This window comes from Acomys minous (assembly GCF_964271855.1).
Source record: "Acomys minous genome assembly, chromosome: 18".
In the NCBI taxonomy this organism is placed as follows: domain Eukaryota; kingdom Metazoa; phylum Chordata; class Mammalia; order Rodentia; family Muridae; genus Acomys; species Acomys minous.
The window spans coordinates 5,560,039-5,587,126 of record NC_140501.1 but is presented as its reverse complement, the minus strand read 5'-3'; the positions used below and the strand labels follow the sequence as shown (position 1 = coordinate 5,587,126).

The window sequence follows — 27,088 nt, the reverse complement described above, 5'->3', positions numbered from 1 at the left end:
AAAGAAAAAAAAGAAAGAAAGTAATGAAAATGTTTGACTATATGGGAGACCCTGCTGCAGAAGCAGTCTCCAGTTGATAACCACTTGGAAATGACAGTTCGGTTTTCAACAAGGGCGTCTTAGTGGGGAAGGGTAGGCTGCATGCCCTACAGGACGCCTAACGGAAACGAGCCTGAGAGCATCTCTGGAGGAGCCTTACCTCACAGCGCCGTGTTGGAGCTTTTATTGTTTAGTTTCCTTTTTTTTTATTTATTTATTTTTTGTTTGTTTGCTTTCTCTTTTTTAGTACCACAGGTCTTCTGCATATACATTATGACATCATGACTTCTGGTGTTGTGTTTTTATGGTCCTCCCAAGTACGAGAACCAATGGGTCTCTGTGCCCCTAAGTCTGTGTCTTGTGCCTTTTCTTGGCTCTTTTTCTTCTGTCTGTTTGTTCTGTCCTACTCTAAGGTGTTTGTTTTGTTTTATATTATTTTATTATTATCCCTTAGTAGCCTGTTTGCTTAATAATGAGAGACAGAAAGAGGGTTGATATAAATGGTATGTGAGGTGGGGAGGAACTAGAAGGAAAGAGTGAGGAAAAACCTTAATTAGAGTACAGCATATGAGAAAAAAAATCTACTTAAAAAAAAAGAAAATCTAATAAAACTTGGTATATATTGTACCATTTTCTGTTTAATGCTCTTTTGTTTGTTTGTGTTTGTTTTGTTTTGTATTTTGTTTTTTGAGACAGGGTTTCTCTGTGTAACAGCTCTGGCTGTCCTGGAACTACCTCTGTAGTCCAGGCTAGCCTCGAACTCATGGAGATCTGCCTGTCTCTGCCTCCTAAGTGCTAGGATTAAAGGCGAGTGCCACCACCACCCGGCTTTTAATGTTCTTTCCTATCTTGAGTTTAAAACTCGGCCTCAAGCCCCTTTCTTCCGAATTCTGAAAACACAAACACACACACACACACACACACACACACACACACACACACACAGAGAGAGAGAGAGAGAGAGAGACTATATAATGAGACCCTGCCTCAAAAAAGAAAACAACAGCAGCACCCTGTATATTATCAAGAGAGCATACAGGTATTATGGAAAGAAACAGAAGTCAGTGACCTTGATCACTGATGCTATCTGAAAATATTTTTAGCCCCAATGTTCATATTGTGTCAATCTTGCATGCAGAAAATATACTGCATATTTTAAGAGTGGGTATTTGATATCTAATTTTAATTTGATTTGTTTTTGTTATTTTGAGACAAAGTTTCTCTATGTAGCCATGGCTGTTTTAGAGCTCACTATGTAGGCTAGGTTGGCCTTGAACTCACAAAGATCTGCCTGCCTCTGGCTGCCAGATGCTGGGATTAAAGGCGTGCGGCATCACAGCCAACCTTGAGACCTAATGCTAATAGTTAAAGTAAAATGACAGGCAGGCATGTCCCCCATGATGCTGTAACCCCAGTACTCTACAGGTAAAAGCAGGAGGGTTGAGTTAGAGGCCACACTGATCTGTAAAGTTGGACCCTGGGGGTGGGAGAGGGAGCCTGTACGAATGAAATGAACCACAAAAAAGGCATACCATGGGGCTGGAGAGATGGCTCAACGGTTAAGAGCACTGACTGTTCTTCCAGAGGTCCTGAGTTCAATTCCCAGCAACCACATGGTGGCTCACAGCCATCTATAATGTAATCTGGTGCCCTCCTCTGGCCTGCAGGTGGACATGCAGGCAGCGCTCTGTATACATAATAATAAATAATAAATCTTAAAAAAAAAAAGCATACCATACTCTAATCCTAAATTGAGTATTAAAAAATAAATAGCCGGGCATGGTGGCGCACGCCTTTAATCCCAGCACTCGGGAGGCAGAGGCAGGCAGATCGCTGTGAGTTCGAGGCCAGTCTGGTCTACAAAGTGAGTGCAGGACAGCCAAGGCTACACAGAGAAACCCTGTCTTAAAAACAACAACAATAATAATAATTAATAATAAACAGAAAAGAAAAGTCAGCACAACTGCATGCAATTTGACTCAGCACTTAAACCACTACTGTCAGCAGCAAGCACTGACAGCCATGAGTCACCAATGACACCTGTGACAAACTGTGTCAAAGGCAAGACCCTCTCCTGTGCAGGGCTGCTTGTCAGCAAGCAGATCTATAAGGCAAGGAAGGAAAGCCCAGGCTGTGGAAGACCAGACACGGAGGACATTCCAGAAGTTAGCCAGAGCTGTGCAATCTGTCCAAAAAAATTAGTATGTTTTGTTTTGTTTTTAAAAATCTCTCGTAATACACTTGGGTCAAACACAAATACAATACAAAACAAAAACAACAATAACAAAAAACACTGACATGCCCTTAATATTATCAGTAACAAACACAGCTGACAGAGCCTGGCCTCCATCATCAGAGTAATTAACTGGTGCCGGTCTGCTGGCCTTGCCTTCCACTCCACAGCCAGCAGCACAGGAACCAGCTGTCCCCAGGCCCTGACCACAGGCACTGTAGGACTGTGAGCCCTGAGGGAAAGAAACTTAGAGCTGGCTGGGACTCACCTGGCTTTCTGCCCCGGGGCCATTTCTGTCCAAGCAGACCTGCATTTCCCCCAGACGTACATGCTGAGTGGGTGAGGCTCACAGAGTCGGTGGGTCACAGCCACAGAGGATGGGCCCAGGACTTTCTATGGGGATTTATCAAAGGTTCTATGCCAAGGCCTTCACTGTGCAGGGGCGGGCTGAGTGCCAGAGTGGGAGTCTGAGGTCAGCATGGCTGGGAGAGGCCAGGGCTCTGCCCAGACAACACAAAAGTTTCCTCCTGACCGCCTGGGCCATTCACTGCCTAACCAGGAAGCCCATGCATTAGTGATAAAGATCTGTCTACAGGGCTGGCCAGGCCCTTGGACTGTGTTCAGCATGGAAATAGGTGCCCTACAGCTGAGATACACAAGACACAGACAAAACCATTCTGGTAGGACCAGCATCAGAAACCGAAACCAGCGCCCTGAAATCTGGACTCTTTACAGTCTAACACTCCGGCTCCACACGGTAGAGCGATTACTACCCAAGCAAAGGGAAAAAAAAACAAAAACAAAACAAAACAAAGAACAATGGCCCAGAATCACAGAGGGGGTGTCAACAGAAACATGCACATGTATCCAGCTCATAGCATGAGGAAAGAAGTATAAAACCACGCCTGTAATCATGTTTATGGAGCTAAAGAAAAGCATGCTTACAACTAATGACTAGATAGGTGATTTTAGGAGGGAAACAGACACCATCAAAAAGAACAAAACAGTACTCTAGACGTGAAAATTCACATCCGAAATTTTAAAAAAAAAATTACCAATGAACAATAGCTTCAATTGGCCTACTTTCAGAATAACTAACATATACGTGAGTGTGTGAGAGTGAATGTGTGTGTGTGTGTGTGTGTGTGTCTAACTAGGGTTCAAATCTCACAATGCTGAGTAATCTCTCCATTGTTGACTTGTATTCCTAACCCCTCGTGTTTTTTGTTTGTTTGTTTGTTTGTTTTTTTGGAGACAAGATCTCACCTAGTCGCACAGCGTGGCCTTGAACTTGTGACCGCCCTGCTTTAGCCTCTCAAGTATCTGGCATTGCAAAACTATGTTTTTATTTCTGTAATTTACAATCTGAAGAACGAAGAAGGAACTCGAGGAAGGACAAGACTGAGAGATAGGAACAAAACGTGAGGGTGCTATCTAGTCAGAACCCTGAAGAACAGCTACAGAAACTCTCTACAGGGAGAGAGACAGGGCCGAAGCCACACGGCTCAGTGACACAGCAGCTGCCTCTTAGGCTCAGGGCTCTGCTTTGATTCCAGCACTGGAAAGGGGATGGAAGGAGGGAGAGGGGAAAAGAAAAGAGAGAGTGGAATCCCCAAATATGGGAAGAGATGTTACTTTGCATACCCAAGAATCCTAGTGACAACCAAGCATAAAAATGGAAAGACTGCTCAGACACTTCGTGGTCAGGCCTGGTAGAAAGCAGTGCCTGGGCCAGAGGACTTGGTGGGTATGGGCTCTCACTGCCAAGTCCAAGGATCTGAGTTCAGTTACCAGAACTGACCACCTGTGAGTGGCGACACACACACACACACACACACACACACACACACACACACACACACACACACGGTTAGGAGCACTGGTTGCTCTTGCAGAGGACCAAGGTTCAGTTCCAGGGGTCGCTCACAAGCCCCTATAATGCCAGTTCCAGGGGATGTGGTGCCCTATTCAGGGCACAGGCAAGCCTGAGCTACCATACAGACAAGTAGGCACACAGTCACACACATGAACAAATTTTAAAAATAATAAATAGATAGATAGATAGATAGATAGGTAAATAAATAAATAAATAAATAAATAATAAAAAGCAAACAGAATTTCCTATTCATTTGATAAACTATTTTTCCTAACTGGATTACTTTTAGCAGAAAACATAAAACATAAAACCTAACTATGCATATATAAATACCATGCATCAATGTGGGCAGTATGAGGACACCTGCCCTTCATTTTCATGGAAGTGACTTTTGTAGACTGGTGGAATGTGCTTTCGCTTCAGGAATCTGTGAAGACTGATCTTGATTGAAAAAAAAATGAGAATTATTTATGGAAACAAACATCTGGGCTTGTCTGTGACAGACTTCCTGGGTCTGGGGAGGTGATGTGGGCACCCTCCATGCAAGCAGCATCCTAGGGCCTGTGGTGCTGAGCTGCACAACAAAGACAGAGGTGAGTGAGCATCACCCCCATCTCTCTCTGATCCCTGACTGCCAGCGCCAGGCGCCGCTCCTGTCACCATGCGTCCCTTCACAACGGACTCTACTCTCCAACTGTGAGCAGAAATAAAACCTTCCTCTCTGCCTTAGGTTGTTTGAGTCAGGACCTCAGCTACAGCACGGGGCCAGCAGAGCGTCCAGCGTCATCTCAGCAGCCCCTTGAAAGCCCTTCTCTAGTGATGACAGTCATGGTCGTCACACTGCAGACTGCTCACCACCTCACTCTTGCCAGAGCCACTGACCCTCAGTGCTCCCAAAGGGCCCCGTGCCTGTGTGCTCCTCTCCTGTCCCTTGTTATCAGATTGACACCTGTCCCTCAGACGGCCATCACACTATCCCCCCCATTACTTACTTTTGAGACCAGTAGGTCAAGGCAGAGTAGAGTGTAAACAACTAAGGGACATCAGCATTTAGAGCCCATGACACCACCCCGCCTGTCACCTAATGCGGCCTCCAGGAAAATAAAGCAGAACAGTGACAGGCAACTATGACGGGCATGCCGAGCTCCCTGAAGCAGAACACTACCTGTATTTTCCCAGTACTGTTCCCTGGAGATGCCTGGAGATGCTGTCACGCCGTCCTTACAATTGCACAATCTACAGACAGCCATGCTGTTTTTTAAAGGGAGGATCCAGGAACTGACCAACGTCCTCCTGCAAGAGGAACCTAACGGGGGAACTGCTGCACAAGGCCGGTCTTGCTCCCTCCTTCTGCAGAGGGAAACTGACTCAAGGAAATTTCAAGGTTCAGACAAAGCCAACAACCTGCCACTCTCTGTAGTCTAACAGTTATCTGACAGCCCATGGCTAGCCAACCTGTCCAGCTCTGAAGGGTGCAGTAGTCACCTGCCCAAGGCACCACCACTCCGTCTCCCCACCTCTGTAATATGCACAAGTAAGGCAGAACACATGCACAGACTAGCCAGGTCTGTCTGGTCCTGGATAAGTGTGTGTCCAAGCGTTACCATGTAAACACACCTGGGGCAGGGGGGGACCCTGAGATCTGTGCTCTGAGGTCATGCTGAGAGTCAGGTACACAGAAAAATGCAAGAGAGTGAAATGCATAGAAGCCTCCACATCCCCTCCCCTCGTCCCCTTCCCGGAGAGATCAGGCTTGCTGAAAGCCACCGAGAATTCCTGATACTGGCCTCTCTAAAGCCTTGGGAGGCCCAGTGCTGTTGCAGCCCAGTCAAAGCATGGTCAACCAGGTTCGACAAGCATAGGATGGTTGGGAAAGATGCTAGACGCAATTACTGTGCACCTCAGCGGTCCTCGGATGTCCCGGGTACGTGGACGCATCTTAGGAAATGGAACTGTGAACTAAGAAGAGGTGCGCTGGTGAGTAAGCGTCCTCAGTGCAGTGCTATAGGGGACACACTCAACTTAAGCAGCGCTGCAGGTGCCATGGAAAAGAGGACAATGTACAGTCTGTTCAAAGTGGACTCGCGTCCCCACAGGATAGCTGACAGGCCTCTCACACGCAGACCCTTCTGCCACCAAGCCCTCTGTTGGAAGAGACACCACACTGAGTGAGAAGACAGAAAGCGGGACCACAGTTGTGAAGATCAGCTGGCAGAAAACAGTGTGACAATCCCAATAAGATAATGCTGGTGAGAACAGAAACTGAACATGCCTCTCAGGGCATGGACAGAAAGACAGACTTTTAGAATCTTCTTAAAATTCCTTTTATATTGGCCTGATTTGTTTTTAAACATGATACTATAAAAAATATGTTTATACCTTATGTCTTCTGGAAAATGGCAGGTTTAACAATAAAACCTTCCATGTGAGTCCAAAGCCAATTCCTTTATAACAGTTGTATGTACAATTATTTTTTACCATAAAGTTTTTCATTAATTCTTTTTCATCATGTGCCTTCTTTCTGGCCACAAGAGCAACTGGGAAGAGCAATATGACATCAGCAGACCTTCCATGGCATATAATTTTACTGAAAATCAGTCAAAAGCAAAATACTGGGCCTGAGAGGTGGCTTGTGGGTAAAAGTGGCTGTTTTCAAGCCTGACAGCCTGAGTTCAATCCCTAAAACAGATTCCCAAAAATTGTCCTCTGACCTCCAAACATGCACTGTAACTGTGTGTGTGTGTGTGTGTGTGTGTGTGTGTGTGTGTGTGTGTGTACAGTTTTATTTTCTGCCTTTGAACAGGTGATAAACCATAAACAACAATGCAGACCTTTTAATATTGGTACATTAGCTCCCTCACTCGTTCCTTTCTCCCCAAAGCCACCTATGACATTTTGAAGAGACCTGTACGTGGTAAACCCTTAGGCAGCATTCCTTCTGCCATAAAGAGAAAAAATAACGGACTTAAGATCATGGGTCTAAGTAATGTACATTGTGCCATGCACCAAACATTCTTAACTTTTTCCATGAAAAAGAACAAGGCCACGAGGAGAAGAGGCCCAGCGCAGGCTGCCCTCTGCAGGAAGCACGGTCACTGTCAAGCTACTTCTCTCAAACCCTGCATTTCCCTACTTGTCTGGGCAGAAAGATGATGGGCTTACCCAGGCGCAACCACAGGCCAATATCTGGGAGCCTGCAGGAGACGGGGACAGAGAGAGTGACTCTGCTCTTACTAATGGGTCCCTGAGGGAGTGCAGAGGAGGAGGAGAGGACATAAAAACAGCTGAGACGATGCATTCTCGGAGCTGAAGACACAACGCCACAAACAATAACCTGCCTGTACTATTTTCCCGCACTGGATCGGAGGCCTACTGAGTCTAGACCTTCTGCGGGGCTCCCCATAAACGATGTGCCCAGCATGTACCAGGTCACAGAGCTGGAAATGGGGATGGTGGTTGCTGGGGAGGAGGAGGGGGGTGAAGAACGGGAGTCGGTATTTAATGGCTACAAAGATCTGGTTCTGCAAGGTGGAAGGGATTCCAGGAACAGCAGAGGCAGTGACGGCACAGAAGGATGTGCACGTAACTGATACTGGCGGACCATTTGAGATGTTCCATTCCATGCTTCATGTATTGTACCGCGACTTTTAACCTTCATGGTTGAAATGTTATTTTAAAAAAAACAAAAAACAAAACAAAACAAAACAAAAAAACAATTACCTTTGAAGACCTGGAAGGAAATAACTACCAACTACAAACCCTAAATCTAGATAGATAACCTTTTAAAACACTGAAAGAGGATGGAAATTCATTACACATCTGCGAAACGGTTTTACTATCAGAAACTTGTGGTATCGCTGCTGTGAGTTCAGCACGTACACGGGTAACAGAACGCAGACTTCTTGCTGTCCCATCCCCATCAAGGAGGCCACATCTGTCGCTACACGGCCCTCACCTATTGTGCCTGCCACCATCCTCTACGACAGCATGTTCCAAATGTTCCCGGGGACAGAAGTTCAACATACAGATTTACGAGAAGGCTGGAGGTGACACCCTGGCCCCACCAGGGGGGTGGAGAGTGGGAGGCCAAGGCAGTGGCATGGCTTATGAAGCACTTGTGTGACTCAAGAAAACCTGTGACCCCTTTTCTGACATGCAGCATCACTCTCGGTCTGCTCAGCATGGAAGGTAAGCCCTAGGCCCCTCAGACACTGGGTGCGGAAGCTGAGGCCTATCCAGTCACCGGCTGGGAAGGCTCACTGTAGGAGCCCTGCACGGTGCCCACGGAGCTTCTGGCTCTGCAGCTTATAAACATCCAGGCTGTCGAACCCACACTACACTGGCCCACACCTTCTGCTCCGCCATAAACTGCAGCGGAGCAGGACAGTTATGAGGCCAATGTTCGCAGATAACAGAGAAGAAGAGGTCACGTGCAGGACTGGATCTGAGATAACGGACTCTCTGGTGCTTGGCATCCCACAATGCACAGGGCAGCAGCACCTCCTCAGAGAACGCTAGTTACGCAGTGTCCCATAGAGACTCACATATTGGATACTTGGCCTCCAGCAAGTGGCACCTTTTTTGGATGTTCTGTAAACTGTAGATGTGGCCTAGCTCAAGGAAGAAGGTCACCGAGAGAGGTAACAGGCGCAGGCATCTTCTGCCCGGCCTCTGCTTCCTATCTCTCACTCAGTGCACAGCTCTGCCTCACCACACAACTCCACCAGTAAGGTGCTCACAGCAAAGGCAGGCACACAGACTATGGCCCGAACCCCTGAAACTCAAAAGCCGATACAATTCCCTCCTGTTTGGGTCTGTTCATCACAGCAGTGGCAAAGCTTGCACAGATAGTGCTGATGTAAGGGACACACACACGCGCACACACACACACACACACACACACACACACACCACCCCAAACGAACTAGTCTTATCCCAGAAAAACTAAGGCCGAGCCTGCCAAGCCCCTCAGACACTAAGTGCAGAAGCTGAGTCCTATCCAGTGGTGGTGGTGAAGGCTCACTGTAGGATTTCCCAAGCTCTGCCACACTGAAGCACAGAATGAAGCAAAGTTCTCAGCCAGTAAGGAAATTGCCCCGTGAGCACAAAAGTCCAGTGTTCTTCAGAAGGATGGGGTTAGCGGCGCAAGACCACACTGGGACCTATATAATATACTTAACAACTTCAAGCCTCGAGCACACGGGAAACAGGGAGAGGAAACCAACAGCGAGAAGGCGGTCTTTATAACAAAAATCAATGCCTTACCCCAATTAAAGCAAAGGTAAGTTGGTCAAACAGCGAATCTTAAAGTATCTAAAGAAAGCACTATATGGACTGGAGAAAATATGCTCAAATATGCCCAGAGAGTTAAGGGAAAGTATGACTAAAGAGCCATTTTCAACAAAAGTACAAAGGAAACAAACAACACAGTGGGCACTCTGGAACCAAAAAGAACATCAAAGTGTTTTGTTTTGTTTTGTTTTGAATTACTGGGCATTCTTGGTAGCCCTTTTAAAGTAACAGAGATAATAAAACGGAATAGAGACAATGTCACGCGGTCTGTGAACTAGCAGTCTGAGAGAGAAGAGTGTTAAGAATGAGTGAAGAAAGAATTTAAAAGATACAGCGCTCAGAGACAAGGGAGGGTCGTGGGTGATATGTGCACACGCCTGAAAATGCTAAGGTGAAATCCACGATTTCACATGATAAGTAAAAGTTAATTTCAAGAACCTTGAATATTAAAACAAAGATCCACTGGCCAAATAGTTTCCGACTTCCCTAAGTTAATGAAAGATCCAAGGTCATCAGACCACCCCACCCCACCCTCCCAGATCACAGGCAGGGTCATGACCGGATCGCTGAAAGAAAATCAGTCAGAAAGAGAAATGTCAAGAGTTCAGCCCGAGCAACTAGGAACACCGACCACAGAGACACACGCAATGGCGGGACACGCTGACGTCACAAGGACAGCGTCGAGGTGGCTAACGGAGGAAGGGCCACAGACTGCCCACCCCTGGCCTGCGGAAGGATGCCTTACGATTGGGAGTGGAGTACACTAATGAAACCTTGGCACTACGAGCAGAGGGAGGCACGCTGAAAACTGCTTATATATGGGTAAGGAAAGAACTGTGGTCTTTTTTATTTGTTCCTTCACCCAGAGGGACGTGAACAGCAAAGACGCTCAGATAAATCTGCAATACTGTCTGTCAGTCATCGACAAAATAAAAATCAACACCTGAGAACCGACTTTATTCTTAGCACCGAATATAGAATAAATAAATTAAAAAAAAACCATTCAGCGGTTTCTTCGAAAGGGAAGCAACAGCCACAGCAGAACCCTACCATCCCACTCTGGGGTGTTAGTCTAAAAGAAATGGTGTCCGCTAGCAGACACATGTGAGACCACTGACGGCACATTTAACTGCTAACGGCCAAAACCTGGAAGCAAGCCGGAAGTCCAGCAGCATATGTGTGAATTCCACAAAAGCAGGAAAAACTATCCGCCGACCCAGCAGTCTGAATGCTCACCTTGGGTTGAAGGCTAACACAGGCTGCAGAGTGAGGCCTTTTCTCCTCACAAAATAAATCAACAAATCAATAGCAGTCACCATACAGGACTGTTTGGGGGGGTGGGGGGGGAAGGACCTCAAAAGCATTCTGCAGAGGGGAGGGAGAGAGTTGCAAGATCCTCGGCGCGAATCCATCTACTCCATGGAGCGGAAGTGAAGACTGATCTAGGATGACACAAATGTAATCAATGTTGATCTGCAGCTGGGACAAGGAGGCAAGGCTGACAGGAAAGAGACAGAAAGGGACAATCTAAGCCAGGGAAGTTATCAATACCTCGTTGACAAGAAGAGCAGTATGCGTATGTCAAACTCAGCCACCTAAGATAGACAGAATCTATCTAAGTAATCCTCCTTCCTCTTAAATTGACTCTAAAGTACTCAAGAGAAAGAGAAATTCATTCAAATGCAACAGCACACTCTCAAATATTGCACAACACAGGAACACTTCTTTTGGGGACCATACTAACTTTTGGTACAAAATATACAATAATTCTTATGAAATATTTTGGCAAAAAAGCCAAAAACAAAACCAAAACCTACTAGCATTTCCTTTGAAGCTAGCAATTAGTAAGTTCCTCATACAGTCTACCCTCAGGCATGCCATAACCGCCTGCTAATACAGGGTCAGCACCCAAGCAGTGGCACCCTGCACTGCCATAGTCAACTGTGTGCACACATGATGACCCCCAAACCCATTTGGAGACGGGGTTTGGCATATATACCTCAAAACACAAACCAAGGAGACAGCACGCTGTCAGCGAAAGATCATGCTAATGGTGGCAGATGCCGATACAGTGACTGTTACAGTATTTTGTATGCATTTAGCCTACAAAGTAAATAACTGACACAGGGAGACTGAAACATACTTTAAAGCTGCCAGCACTTCGCCCGCAGAGTCTGAACTGATTCTAATCTACTCGTAAACTAAACAAACGACTCTAAACCTTATAACATACATATATTCCAAGTACTTGACACTATGACCCCTGGGCCGGTCCTCGTCAAGTCCCCACAGTCCTCCCCAGTCCTCGTCAAGTCCCCACAGTCCTCCCCAGTCCTCGTCAAGTCCCCACAGTCCTCCCCAGTCCTCGTCAAGTCCCCACAGTCCTCCCCAGTCCTCGTCAAGTCCCCACAGTCCTCCCCAGTCCTCGTCAAGTCCCCACAGTCCTCCCCAGTCCTCGTCAAGTCCCCACAGTCCTCCCCAGTCCTCGTCAAGTCCCCACAGTCCTCCCTAGTCCTCGTCAAGTCCCCACAGTCCTCCCCAGTCCTCGTCAAGTCCCCACAGTCCTCCCCAGTCCTCGTCAAGTCCCCACAGTCCTCCCCAGTCCTCGTCAAGTCCCCACAGTCCTCCCCAGTCCTCGTCAAGTCCCCACAGTCCTCCCTAGTCCTCGTCAAGTCCCCACAGTCCTCCCCAGTCCTCGTCAAGTCCCCACAGTCCTCCCTAGTCCTCGTCAAGTCCCCACAGTCCTCCCTAGTCCTCGTCAAGTCCCCACAGTCCTCCCTAGTCCTCGTCAAGTCCCCACAGTCCTCCCCAGTCCTCGTCAAGTCCCCACAGTCCTCCTCCAACCATCAAAAACCTTATGCCCTCTCCAACCCTCAACCACTTCCTGTCCTTCTGCCCAGCTGATTGGCTAAACAGCACTTTAGTGCCAGTTGACACATTCACTCATAGTCTCTCAGTAAGCCCGAAGGTTGCCTATTTGACTAGTCTCACCAGGCAGCTCGCCCAGGGCTTCCCCTGTCTCCACCTCCTAGGTTCTAAGATTACAGACAGGCCAAACTGCCATGTCACCTGGCTTTTTATATGGAGTCTGGGGATATAATGTGCTTGCATGTCAAACATTTTATCAGCCAAAACATTTCTATAGATCAACAAGTGTTGGGGGATAGTTTGATGTATTTTAATGTTAATTATTGTTTACTGTTTGTGACCCATCTTTTGTTTAATAAAAAGCCGTCCGTCCCTCCTGGTCAGGGCAGGAGATAGGTGGGGCTAAGAGAGGAAGGATCCTGGGGGGGGGGCAAAAAAAAAGGAAAGACCACCCAGGAGAAGGAGAGAGACCTGAAAAGAGGAGAGGAAGGCTGCCATGGGTTAGATGGAAGAAAAACACATGGCCAGGGGCGTGGATGGAGAATCCGGCCCAGATAAAACAAACAAACAAACAAATACATGACATTATAGATGGGAGGTAGCTTGATAGAAGTTATTGGAAACAGATGGCCTGGCATTGAGACAGGGACCCCATGCCTGCCTCAAACAAGCCATTTTAATGTAAGATCCAGCCCACGAGGCTGTTCAGTACCATGCACCATCACCACGGGCTTAACGGGCACTCCATTTCCACCACCCAGACTGATCCCTCCTAGGACCGCGGACTGGGCAGAAAGGCCTGGGCATGAGCACTTGTGCAAAGGGCTTTCCAGAGGCACAGCCCAGGCAGCCCCGGCCCCACGGAAGCCTCTGGACATGAAGCATCGGCATGCTTCCTGCACAGGCAGACAAGAGGAGATCCATCGTTCCCACGTGTCTAGAGTTTCAGGTTAAGCCTTTGCTTGACCCCAGCAGCTCTGGACTTCACAAACAGAGATTCTTCCGGGACAGCCATACCGACAAATCAATACCCTTGGAAGACGTTTACTTACGGTCAGGTGAGCAAAGCTACCAAGCTAGGTCAGATTTCCCAAAGGCCAGTTTCGAAGTGTTGACAGAGGAAATCGGAAGAAAAACAGGTGAGCTCACCTGGGCAACCGCTCTGATTACCTGAACCAGCACCTGGGTGGTTACAGTGTCCACAGCGCAGTGGACTTAGGGAACTAAGCGGCACGTAGGAAGATGAAGGTCTAGAGAATTAATAGAGAAACTTCAATCTCCTCCTACACGGGAGAAGAGCACACCTCAGACACGATTGTGACAACGATGGTGACAACGATGGTGAAGATGGTGAAGACCCTACGAGCAAGCCCTACAGACACTGTTACCAGCTCCATGTCACAGAGAAAGAAAACACTGTCTTCGCTCAAGCCCAAAATAGATTCTAAGATGCCAGGCCTCCACGATCCACAGAACGCCAAGATTAATAAAACCGCTCAAAGGAAGACACGCTAGGATACTTTGTGTTTGCTGAGGAAAATCAAACGGAAGTTCTAGGTAAGCTAAACGTAAGCTAAATGGTGCCGTGATTTCAAGCATTTGATTCTACTTCCAAATGGCAACTCAAAAAAAAAAAAAAATAGGATAGTGGCTCTCCAGCCAGCTTAGCAACTAGCACACGTGCTGCCCTTACAGAGGAGGACCTGGGTCTTCAGGCACCAGGGACCATGGGCATGGTGTGTGTGTGCATGTGTGTGTGTGTGTGTGTGTGTGTGTGCGTGTGTGTGTGTGTGTGTGTGTGTGTGTCTGTCTGTCTGTGTGTGTCTGTGTGTGTGTGTGCATGCACGTCTGTGTGTACATATATTCAGGGAAAACACACAAAATAAAATAAATAAACAGTTTTTTTAAAGTAAAAGCAGGAAAGCAGGAGGCCACAGTAGAATGACTCGTGGTGGGGTTGATGAAGCCGTCTGCCCCGACACTGGCACTTCTCACGGCTGCCGCTCCCTAACAGTACCCTTTGTGACTATTCTGATCAGGGTAAACCGGGAGTAATGCGACATGCCCAGCACAAAGGTGCTGCGCGCATCGCACCAGGTCTCAACATTAAAACTTCAGGAGAAGAAAGCTTAAAAGGAGAACAAGCATCATGAAAACTAGGGTTTTCTCCAAAACAACTTTTTCTAAGTTTTAAAATAAACCTGGCATACCAAGACATACAACTACAATACGCCCTGCATTTGGCTAGGTGTTGACATTTATTTCCTTGACAAATTAGATAGAATATAACTAGTCGGTTGGGGGGCGGGGGGAGGTAATTTCCTTTCCCAGGGATGGCGTTCTCTCCTGGGTTTGGTTCTGAGGAGCCTGCTTCCTTAAGTTCACTGTCTGGTACAACTTCAATGCCAGTAAAGATTTTAGTGAACAACAAAGGGCTTTTCATAAAAACAGCTATGAGATTTAGCTATGAAAACACTGGAAAACCATTTCTGCTTTTATTTTTTAACCTAGATTTCACTACAAATCCATTAGCCTGCTTGATGCTATAGACACCACAATCTGATAACAAGAGGAGATTTCCATGTTACCCTGGGAAACATTACAGAATTAATAATAATAATAACAACAACAATAATAATTTATAGCCCAAGCCAAAGAACAAGCTCCTGCAATGTGGATTAAACAGTCTGTTTTTATGACTGGGTCTTGCCAGACGGTCTGAGGTGGCCTTGAACTTGTGACCTTCCTGCTTCAGTTTCCTTGGCACTGAGCATGCAGGCATGTGCCACAACACACAGCGTATTTACATCATTCTAACTTACAGGAAACTTTCCCAGAATGCTCCGAGGTCTCTGGTGAAGGGTGCTTACCTTCCGGTAAATCATGTGGCACATGGCTACCCTGAGCCTCATGCCAGCACACTGCACGTGGTAAAAGTACAAGTGGTGCAGGATGGCCAGAATCAGTGTGCACACCGACAGCACTGCAGCGTAGCCATAGGCTGTGGCCAGAGACACAGAGTCGCTGGAATTGTACTTCTCAAAATAATCAATAATTTTCCCTAAAAATATGGGCTGAATCACTCTGGTGCTTTCCTGAAAGAAAGAGAAAAAAAAAACACTTGTTAGAAAAATGAACAACAACAGTTTTTCCCAACACAAGCTTTACTTCTACATGTCAGTCATCCCTGAACTAAGAGAAAAGAAACTGGTTCAACACAACTGCAAATGAGCACTCGGCCTAAACTCGGAATCACAGGCTCAAGGACATCAGCTCACTGTGATTGGTCCAGGCAGAGGATGCTCAGTATATGTTAGAATCAGCTTTAAAAGCACAACCGGCAGGCTGCCAAATAAGTCCTGGCACAAAATGAATAAGAAAAAAAAATAGCCAAAGAGGAAAAGGGCCAGTAACTTCCTTAAATACAGACATGATCCATCCTGTTTCCTATGGCCTCTCAGTGTCCCACCCAGCCTACCCGGAAGCGAAGGTATGGTCCATTCACAAGCGACACGGTAATGCCACCCCCTCCTCCTGTCCCAGCTGCCATCGGCTAAGATATGTGGGCAGACACAGGACAAAGAAGAAAACCTGCCCACCTTACTCCACCCAAGCCCTGAATGTCAGTGCATCCCAGACCTTCCACTGGGTGTGTTGAAAAGGCGCAGAGCTTGCGAGTCCCCAGGAGGATGGGTGCAGTGTGCCTCTTTCCCCTAGGCGCTGAGCTGTGCCCAGAGTCCCCAGGGAGATGGTGCAGTGTGCCTCTTTCCCCTAGGCGCTGAGCTGTGCCCAGGGTCCCCAGGGAGATGGTGCAGTGTGCCTCTTTCCCCTAGGCGCAGAGCTGTGCCCAGAGTTACTGCCACCCTCACTCACACAGGCTGGGGGCGAAAACCAAACATGGCACAGATGGCAGGCTAACAGCTCCCAGCATGAGAGGTTTTCTACCAGCCTTTACAGCACTGGGTATTGATTATAAATCAATATTAATAACCATCTATTCTCTAAAACAAAAATCAAAATCCTATTCCAAAGAGTAAAAGTCTCTGGGGCGGCTCTCACCTCAGAGGAGCTAAGGGGAAGCCATTTTCTGTCCAGCGTGGAAGAATCTGAGGGAGGCCTCAGTACTTGCACAACAGGTAGAGTCTCCTGACTCACAGGCCAGCCACCCACTCCCTTAACCCACTTCCTCCCCGCAAATCTTTACAGACCCCTCCCTCACGGAAAAAACCAAACACTCACTGCAAATCCAAGTCACCAAAAGTAAACACACAGGCCACACCATTTCCTCCTCCTCAAGGACAAAAGGCCAGGCTTGGAAATCTTTCAAATGTTTAACTTTGAACAGTTTTTCCTCCCAAGCATCGCAGACATGCAAACAGCCGGCAAGTTTGCTTTTCTATCCATGGGATGCCACGAGAATAACCCAACAGGAACAACAGTCTTCCCGAGCAACTGGTCCCCAGTCAACACATTTACAGGAGCTGCCTTGATCCCTCAAGTGAGCCACAACACCACACACATACACACACACACACACACACACACACACACACACACACACACACACTGCCTTCCACAAGGCCATGCTCCTCAACAGAAGAGTTACAATCAAGGTCATCAGACTCCTTGTCATTTCCGGCCCCCACCACACCTTTCTGGAAGTACAGAGAATTAACGCAAGGCTACCTGCACGGATGATCACAATAGCTGTGCAGCATCTACTAAGAAGAAACCCTGAGAATCAAGGAGGCCGTGCTGTTCACAAGGGAGACCTAGGCCGAGGATAAGGCAAGACCGCTGGGTCAACAGCACACTGACCTGGGCCCTTCACCAGGAGCCCAGGGATAACACCTACCAGCCCAAAGTTGCCGAGACTCCGAATGCAATCACGGCGCTGTGGTTGCCTGCTGCACAACTCTCCCGACTTCCTGGGGCCCCCAGAGAGTGAGAGTGACAGAGAGAACCATGAAAGCGTGGTAAATACAAGGAAAAGAGGTCACCAAAGAAAGGCAGCTCTGCAACTGTCTGCGTGTTCCAGCTGGGACATGGCAGCTAAAAATCCCCTTGAGTATATGGGTTCTTAGTGAGTAGCGTTAGCTTTTGGCCAATACATACCGTAGGCTCCTCCCATGGACCTGTCCTCTCTAATCCCAACCCCCACGCCCACCCCAGGAAGAAACAATGAGACAACTTCAAAAATACTTACCAAACTTCTAACTGAATGGAATTAAGCTTGCTGGGAACCTGGGGAGAAGGTAAAACTGGCTGGCTGCGTACTGACACACGCCTATAATCCCAGAGTTAGTTTGGAGGTGGAGCCAGAAAGAGAAGAGTTTGAAGGAGCGTGAACTACACAGAAGAGGTTGTCTCAAAGAACGTCCTCCCCTCATCTTCAGTGCCATTCTGTGCCCTGCTGAAGAAGCTTCCTGCCCTCTGTTCCCAGCAGAATTCCCAACTGAAACTTCGCGGAACTCCTAGGGTACAAGACAACCCCTCGAGGCCCCAACCTTTTGGCTCCTTTGGTCCACACTGTTAGCTACAAAGTTCAGTTAGAGCCACACAATGAAGTCCCCACTCCTCCCGCCCCTATTTAAAAAGAAAAAGAACCCCACATACAAAAGTGAATGTTTTAAGTAAGTTTTACGGCCTTGTGTTGGGACTCATGAGTAGCTACTCTGAGCCCATGTGGTGCTATGTCCGGGTTTGACACCCTCTGTCCGACTCAGCCCTTGAAGGCAGCAGGTTTTCAATGGAGCATTTGGTACTCAGCCTCCGCGCATTACCTGACACTTGGGCACATCACTTTTCATGTTCCCTGAGCACCGAGCCACTTCCTGTCCAACTTTAGTCTCTGATCTGTGTGACAAGCAGAGGAAACCAAAGAGGCTGGCAAAGAAAAGTCATGCTGCAGTGAAACCCGGAAGGGAAAGAGTGGGCCTGTGGGAGAACAGAGTAGGCAGGAGGGAGCAGGGAACAAAGGTTGTGTGGCTGAAGATCAGAGACAACGGGAAATACACAAGATCTGGGGAACACATCACCACCACGGTCTCGGAGACACATGAATTGGGATCTTCCAGCCTGACTACGCACAGTGTGACCACAAAGGATATGTAAGCATCTTCGGAGTCCCCTAGTCCACTGATCACAGATTCCAATTCCATTGGCAAAGTATGTGGGGGCCTGAACCCCACCACCACCACCACCACCACCACAGGAAGTTCCTGAAGGCAGAAACCATTTCCAGAAGACATCACTAATGTTTGTCCTGCCCTATCTTTGTGGCTTAGGCTTAGGGGATGTTGGAGACACTGTGTTGTGGAAACTGCAAGACCGTAAGTCGGTTTCAATGAAGACTGCTTCCATAGCACCCATCACACAAGAGCACATGGGAACCCACAAGTTTCCAAACCACATAGCAAAAGCACTCCAGCTCAGCACAGCAGGAAAAAGTCAACATCCAGGAAGCACGGTGTTTACTAAAGGAAAAGATGATTCAGAACTGGCTTTTAACACGACCTTTAGCCGTCCATATGGCTCATTGGGTAAGAGCGCCTACCATGCAAGCATGGTGACCTGAGTTTAATCCCTAGAACTCATGTTGAAAGGAGAGAACTGACTCTCAGACAACTGTTCTTTGACCTTCAGACATGCCACATGTACACACACACACACACACACACACACACACACACAATTTAAAAGGACTTAACTAAATATAATCACCTCCCAAAGGTCCTTATCCTTAGCGAAGACTGTGAAAGAACCACTCACAGTTTGAAAGCTAGTCTTAGAAGAAGAGAAGTAAGAAACTCTCTTACTTCCTGGTTACCCCAGGGTATCCACAAGTCTATCCAGAGCAGACTTACCCACTGCTAACAAATCAAGGGGGATAATACTGCCAGCCCCCTTTAGCCAGGAACACGTCCTAACATCACACATGTGAAAACAGCAAGCACATGCTAAGTTCCCTACAGTGATGGTACACAGCGCTGCAGATGAAAGCATATGCTGCATTTCTTATCTACAACTTCTGGAGCCAGGGGAACATGTTCACTGACTCTGGAAGGGAATGCCATCAGGCCAACCCAGGCTGGGGATCCTCTGCTAAAGAAACAACTCGGCGTTTTCAATTACAAAATCAAAAATGATAGAAGTGTCTGTAGAGTGAAAGACAGACAAAGAAATAGAAAAGAAAAAAATACCAAAGCCACCTTACTCAAGTAGGTGCATCTCACTGAACTACTAGTTCAAAGTCTAGAAGAAGGAGAAGGAGGAGGAGGAGAGGAAGAAGAAGGAGGAGGAGGAGAGGAAGAAGAAGAAGAAGAAGAAGAAGAAGAAGAAGAAGAAGAAGAAGAAGAAGAAGAAGAAGAAGAAGAAGAAGAAGAAGAAGAAGAAGAAAACAGTGCTAAGGAATTGGGCTGGCAGTTAGGAGTGCCTGAGTTCAACGTGCAATACCCAACTGTGGAGATTCACCACGATCTGTAACTCTCTATGCCCTCTTCTGATGTCTGTTGGTTCTGTACTCATGTGAACAAACCCTCACTCAGACATCTATCTATATATGTCTGACATATACATAATACATAGTCACAAGAAAACATATGATGGATGAATGAATGAGTAGGTGGATGGATGGATGGATGGATGAATGGATGGATGGATGGATGGATGGATAGATGGGTGGGTGGATGGATGGATGGATGGATGGATGGATAGATGGGTGGGTAGATGGGTGGATGGATGGATGGATAGGTGGGTAGATGGATGGATGGATGGATGGATAGATGGGTGGATGGATGGATGGATGGATGGATGGATGGATGGATAGGTGGGTAGATGGATGGATGGATGGATAGATGGATGGATGGATGGATGGATAGGTGGGTAGATGGATGGATGAGTGAGTGAGTGGATGGATGGATGGATGGATGGATAGATAGGTGGGTAGATGGATGGATGAGTGAGTGGGTGGATGGATGGATGGATGGATGATGGATGGGTGGATGGATGGACAGATGGATGGATGGATGGATGGATGGGTGGGTAGGTGAATGAATGCCAGGTGCATTGGTTCCTCCACCAATAATTCCAAGTATCTAAGAACTGAGGCTGGAAGAACACTTGAGTCCAAAGCCCTAATTGGCAATATAGTGGTATAAATCAATAGAACGCAGGTTAAAAAAAAAAATGAGGGAAATGAGCCCTGGCTAGACACACTAACGGCAGTAAAGCTTTAGTTACAGTGTTTGTGGAACAGCTGTGCTGTAATTCTACAGAGGAAAGCTTCACTGTTGAAGGTACGAATTAATACGTTCTTGGATAAATGATGTGATATATGGGACCAGCTTTGGAATGGAGTAAGCAGAGCAATGGGCGACTCAAGTCTCAAGGCGATCTGCTAAGTCACAGAAGTGTAGCTCACAGGCAAACTGCTGAGTCACAGAAGTGTGGCTCACGGGCGAGCTGCTGAGTTACAGAAGTGTGGCTCACGGGTGAGCTGCTGAGTCACAGAAGTGTGGCTCACAGGCAAATGGGCACTCTTTCTGCTCTAGTTTTGTGGGTTTGGAATGTTCTTTAAGTTCTAAGAAAGAAAACATCCCATGACACTTGACCCTGCTGGCAAGCAGTTGAGCAAGAGGGACCACAGGGTGGGGACATACAAATTTCCCTCTTCTTGTTGTCTCTCCAAGACGTCTGTACAGGAGTGTATGAGGGAGGGGGACACAGTATCTGGAAATAACAGAGGTCTGACACTTACAAGTCACATGTGCCAGCCTCCCCATCCACAGCTGAGGTAATCTGCCCTGTCTACCTCAGAAGATCCTGGACACATGAGCTGGGGCTGGTTTTATTGTGTTACAGAGACTGTGGCTCAGTGCTAGAGGGAGCCTGACAGACTCAGAGCTCTGGATTCAGTCCTCTGCACATAATGTAAAAAACAAAACAAAACAAAAAAGCATTAAGCTAAATTAAGAGGCCTGAGCAAACTCCACAATCAGTGGCCAAGACACCAGCCTTCACAAATGGCTTTCGACACCCCATGCTTGCACACAATTGTGGCAGAGTGAGTCTTGACCAGAGCTGCTTATGAAAGTGTCCCTGGGTTTTGCAGGAAGAACCCAGTTTAAGGACAGTGTTTAGTTGCTGGTCTTGGTTTCCTACCTTTATAAACACAAATCTTTCTCCAGCGAAGCAACTGGTCCTTCAAAGCATTTCCCCTTGTTTCTCACTCAGGGTCATCACTGTCCACATTAATAAGCTAATGAAGAGTGCCCAAGAGCCCACAGGACACAACCAGCCACACCTGCTTTACTCAAGGCTTGCTCCACCCCTCCTTGCCTAGGTCATCTTCCCCACGGTGGGTGAGCTGAAGGGGAGGGGCACTTAGAAGAAAGAGTTGAGAAAAGCAAACCCAGACATATCTCAGGAGTCAGCCCTGAGGAAAGCACAGACATCACCATGGAACTCACCATTGACCTCTGACCTTGGATCTCAGTTCCACAGGTAGGGTTACCTCAGATGGCAGCCTCCACCTGGACCACAGACAATCAGAGTAAAAGCCTTGACCATGCTCAGTACAGTCTGCAGCACCATTTCTAGAAGATCCAATGCCCTCTTCTGGACTTTGTGGGTATTAAATGCATGCAGTGCATATGAATATATACATAAGTATGTATACACACACACACACACCACTCGTACAAATAAAAGTAACCCTTTAAAAAGTCATTGGGCAGTGGTGGCGCACATCTTTAATCCCAACACTCAGGAGGCAAAGGCAGGAGGATCTCTGTGAGTTTGAGGTCAGCCTGGTCTACAAAGTGAGCCCAAGACAGCCAGGGCTACACAGAGAAACCCTGTCTTGGGGGAAAAAAAAAAAAAACCTAAGTCTTGGCCAAAAGCCAAGTCAACAGATGAGGTTGGCACATTACAATGGCCCTTCTTGCCAAAGATCAAGAAAATAAGGCTTGCCTATGGCAAGCACCACAAATAGAGTCCACAGAGGCTCCTTTGATGCCCCCAACTTCACTTGCCTGAAGCCAAGATACCTTCTACCTCAAAATCCAGGCCTGGAACAATGTGAGGAGGTAGACTGTGCTAGCTCTCCCCACAATGATCCCTTTACAGTGAAGTCCTTGGATGCAGAGTCATTTCTGTCCCCATAGCATTTCCCTGGAGGTGCACACAGAGGACAGACACGCCGGGAACTCACCGTCCGCTCGGAGCTGGCCTTCACTGGCCCAGAGTCACCATCCTACTCGTTTCTCCAAACATTCCAGACAGTCCTCAGTGCTGACAAGACAAGGTAGCACACTACTTAGAAATCCCAACGCCAGGCTCCTCCTGCAGCTGGCAGCATGTAGCCTCTCACCTGCCTGTGCCCCGTTAGCACCCAGGGAAGGCCCTGCTGGTGTGAATGGTCAGTCATACAGCTGTATTGTCTTCCTAAAGGAGCTCCATGTGCTTTTGAGGTACCGAGAAGCATGGCTGTTTTGTATTAAAAAATGCCACACTGAGTTCATCCATCTACTATCTAAACACTCAAAGACCAACGGACAACACAGCCACCATCGCAAAACGAGAAATCGCTTCGTAACACCAGCTATTACTCTAATGCTCGTCCCAGCTGGCTCACGAGCTAGCCACAGTGATAAAAGCCCGTGCTGGCTAGTAGTGACTGTCAGCCGGGCAGAACACAGAATTACCCAGGAGACAAACTTGCGGCCTTGCCAGTGAGGGATTTCTAGACTTAGCCAACTGAGGTGGGAAGACCAGAGAGAAGGTGAAGATGGAGCAGAGCACTGCCTCCCATCTTGGATGCAGTGGACCAACTGCCTCCTTCTCACCAGGATGAGCTAAGCTGCTCTCGTCAGGAACTGGGTCTCAGCCAGGAGCAAAGGAACGCATACAAAACCGTAAACGTCAACCTACAGTGATTCCTGCCACCCTAATCCCTGAAGCCAGGGCCGACCCTGCAAACAGGACAGAGACAAAGAGCTGTCCTCACCGTCCCCTTTGACCCGGGGTCCCAACAAATGGCACCTACTCTGTGACCCCCCCCCCCCCCCGTGGGATCAATAAAAACAGAGCGCTCAACCTCTGCCCAGACAAATGGCGTCCTCCTAATGCCACTGCCATCCAAGACCACCAGTAGCCGAGTGGACGGTTCTGTAACGGAGGATGCTGAACTTGAGTGTGTAGGGCAGTCTGTCCTCAGACAAGTACAGGTGGTGATGGGTGGATGGCAGCTTTCCATAGGACACCTGGTCCATTCTGGACACACTGCGACACACCAACTTGCCAATGACAGCCACTTTCCAGTACTGCACATGATCTTCTGGCCCCAGGAGACACTGTACCTTGGACAGTCTCCTAACTGACAAAGTCATGTGCCAACACTGCTGCAAGGCCATCTTGGCACCATTATCCTGAGGCTAAGGTCAAGCAACAGCCATTTGTGATGCTAAGGGTAAAGTTCGTGAGCAGCCCCAGTCTAGAAGGTTTGGGTTCATGGCAGAGTGTCTGAAACAGAATTCGGTTCTGTCTTTATATTTGCAGTAGCCCTGGGGACATGATACCGACAACTCGGTACTGGGGGGGGGGGGCTTGCTGATAATAATACCCCCGCTCCCCACCTCACCAAATTCCTCAAAGAAATAAAAGTAGCATCAAGTATAAAGGACTCATGCATGGTTCCTGGGAGGAAGCATTTTTCAAGAACCTTCCATTATTACTGAACTACCTACCAGCACTGCCACTGAATATGGGCCCTAGCAATACTGCCAACGCTGTTTCGAGTGACACTACTGGGGAGTACCCCATTGCTGCTGCTGACTGGTGCTTGTCCTCATCAGGACGACCACTGCTGTGATAAAAGACCAAGGCAGCTTGGGGAGAAAAGAGTTTCCATACTGTGGCCCACCAGGGAAAGAAGTCAGGGCAGGAACCTGAAGGCAGGAGCTGATACAGAGGCCATGGAGGGGTGCTGCTTGCCGGCTTGCTCCTCGTGGCTCCCTCAGCCTCCTTCCTTATGGAACCCAGGACCACCAGCCCGGGGACGGCACCAACCGCAATGGGCTAGGCAGTTCCTCCATCGATGACGAATTAAGAAAATGCCTTACAGCTGGAATTTGTGGAGGCATTCTCGAAACTGAGGTTTCCTCCTCTCAGGTGATACTGGCTGTGTCACGTGAACACAAAGCTAGCCAGCACAGCACCAGTGCTGAGTCCTGCTGCTAGTAATACCAAAGAGCACTCCATCGCCTGAGGACGGACTCTGCTGACCCTCATAAGTCATACTGCTGTGACTGCTGCTGCCATCACACTCCCAGGGAGACGCTCCACCAGGCACTCCACCCTCCCCTTTTCTCCCATGATTTTCCAATAAGCAACTCCCTAAGAGAGAGGCCAGCATTCGGCTAGCTGTGCTGCCGCAGGCCTTCCTGCCTTCCTGCCTTTCCCAGCTCCAGCAGCGATCACAACAAACGCTGGACGAGACGGACGCTGATGTTTGTCGTACGTCAGTGGGGCTGTCCCCTCTCACCCAGCTTCTGCCGCCTCTACCTGTAGCTTTTTCCCCAAGCCCCGCTAAGCAAGACCCACGCTCACTGTGAAATGGCATCTGGTTGACATCTGGATTAGCCACTGCCCTATCCCCAGGAGAGGGCAGCCTTTGACACTACGGACAACCGGAAGCTCAGGTCAACCCCACACTCGTGTTCCACCCTTTAGGAACATGTTGCTTTCAATGTGTACAGTGCTAAACTGTTAAGTACTCGGTTACAGAGGCAAACTGTCAAGTGCCTGGCTACAGAGGTACACTACAAAACAAGGCAGCAGATGCTCCTAGAAGTGGCATAGCTACACAAAGCCACCTTGAAGGCAGCCACTGGTTCCTGTGACACCCACCTGACATCGGCCTTGTGCCCCAAGCACCTATGAAGACTCCAGAGCTCCAGGGCGCAGGGTTACACAATGTCATATGGCCGGGAAATGCCACACATCCAGACACAGAGGCAGCAGCTTGCCTTGTCATTCATTTTAAACTGAGACTTACTGTACCACCATTGTGACACTCAACACAAGCAAAACAAAACAAGAGTCAGGCTGGAGGAGCCTGAGGGTGCACACTCTCCCACCCTCGAGTCACCCCAATGGGCCTGCGTCATAAGGTTATCTTTCTCCAAGCTACAAGCGGCCTCCAGGCGGTGGGAACAACCCTCTCAAAGGAAGCGCTCAGCTCCTGGCACAAGCACCTTGGCACCTCTGCAACCACGAGAGGGTCAATCTCTGGGACCAGCTGCTCCCGTTACCTAACACGCCCCTCCCTTTCTCGATGGCACGGGCAGACCTCTGCGCCCTTCAACATGCACAGGCCGCGCTCAGCAGGCACCTGCTCTCCGGCTTCAAGCTGGATGGCCACTCATCTCGCGCCACCCAATGCACCTGTGACAATGTCCCACCCCACCGCACCAGAAGCCACCCTTCTGCAGAACTACAACTTCCGTAGCTAGGATGTCCAACTACTTGCGAGACTGCCAGCGTTTTTAAGACAGCCATAAGGTAGCAAAGCACTGGAGAGATGGCACAGCGGTTAAGAGTGCTCGATGCTCTTCCAGAAGACCAGAGTTCGGACGCCATCGCCCATGTCAGGAGGGTCACACCTGCCTTGTGACTCCAACTCTAAGTGATCAGACCTCCTCGTATGGCCTCCTCAGACACCCCAATATATGTGACATAAACACACACAGACATAAATTTTTAAAAAGCCAAATAATGTTTTTCTCTTAAAGATACCACCAAAGGGACAAGCCACACAGCCAGATTTTCCAGATCCCCTCCAGCAGGCCACTGACCAGCACAGGCACTGTCCCCTAGGCGGAAGACTATCTCAATGGCTAAGCCTGAAGGGTCTTGTGGCTTTCATTCTTTGTCAGTGAATGACCTCATGTATCTCCCCGAGATTCCAGGCTGCCAAAGCTCAATTTTAGGCCAGCCATCTACTCCATGACAAGAACAAAAAGAACAGCACAGGAGACCACTAGAGTTTAAGCTGGACCAAGGCCCGGCACAGGTGCAGCTCTCAGGGCCCAGCCATTGGCAAGAGGGTAAGTAACTCCTGGGTCCAGTGAGTTCTGGCCTCTGGGGCACCGCAGCCAGCCCAGGCACATGGCATCAAGGCTTGTTTACCTGCAAGGGGAAAGTTGACAATACCTTCCCAGGAAAGCACTTATCAGATTTGGCATGGTGAAGTTAACAATTACTCATTGGGCACTGGTTATTCTGGGCTCTGGTCCAAATGTACTTCGTCCAAACCACAGGACATGTCTCCTCAAGAGCTGATCAAAGATGACTCCGTGCATTTACAGCATCGAGCGAACACCAGCACTCACAGTAAAGCACACCGGCTTCCCATGACACCAGATTCTAGACTTTTGCTAAGATGTATTTAGTGTGCGTGTGTGTGTGTGTGTGTGTGTGTGTGTGTGTGTGTGTGTGTGTTGCACGTGTGTATCTATGTGTTATGTGTGTGTGTGCGTGTGTGTGCACATGTGTATCTGTGTGCGTGTCTGTGTCTGTCTGTCTGTGTGCGTGCGTGTGATGTACGTGCACCGTGTACACGCCTGAGCCCATGGAAGTGAGAAGATAGCACAGTATCCCCAGAATTGTCCCCATCTCTGCCCAAGCAGCAGTAAGTGCTCATCCCTGCTACCGACGCACTGTAATTAGCTAGACGCTGGGGTAACATGCTTCACCTTCAGTCACCGAAGCATCTCCCA

The 27,088-nt window shown here is 48.3% G+C and overlaps 1 protein-coding gene across 2 annotated transcripts in view; it reads right to left on the bottom strand.

Moving 5' to 3' along the window:
* ABCC4 (ATP binding cassette subfamily C member 4 (PEL blood group)) overlaps nt 1-27,088 on the bottom strand; it is a 194,927-nt gene that overhangs the window by 130,262 nt on the left and 37,577 nt on the right. For both annotated transcript variants that reach the window (XM_084768221.1, XM_084768222.1), the window contains one exon: nt 15,179-15,403. In XM_084768221.1, the coding sequence (XP_084624347.1) occupies nt 15,179-15,403 (225 nt within the window). The remainder of the gene's footprint in view (nt 1-15,178; nt 15,404-27,088) is intronic.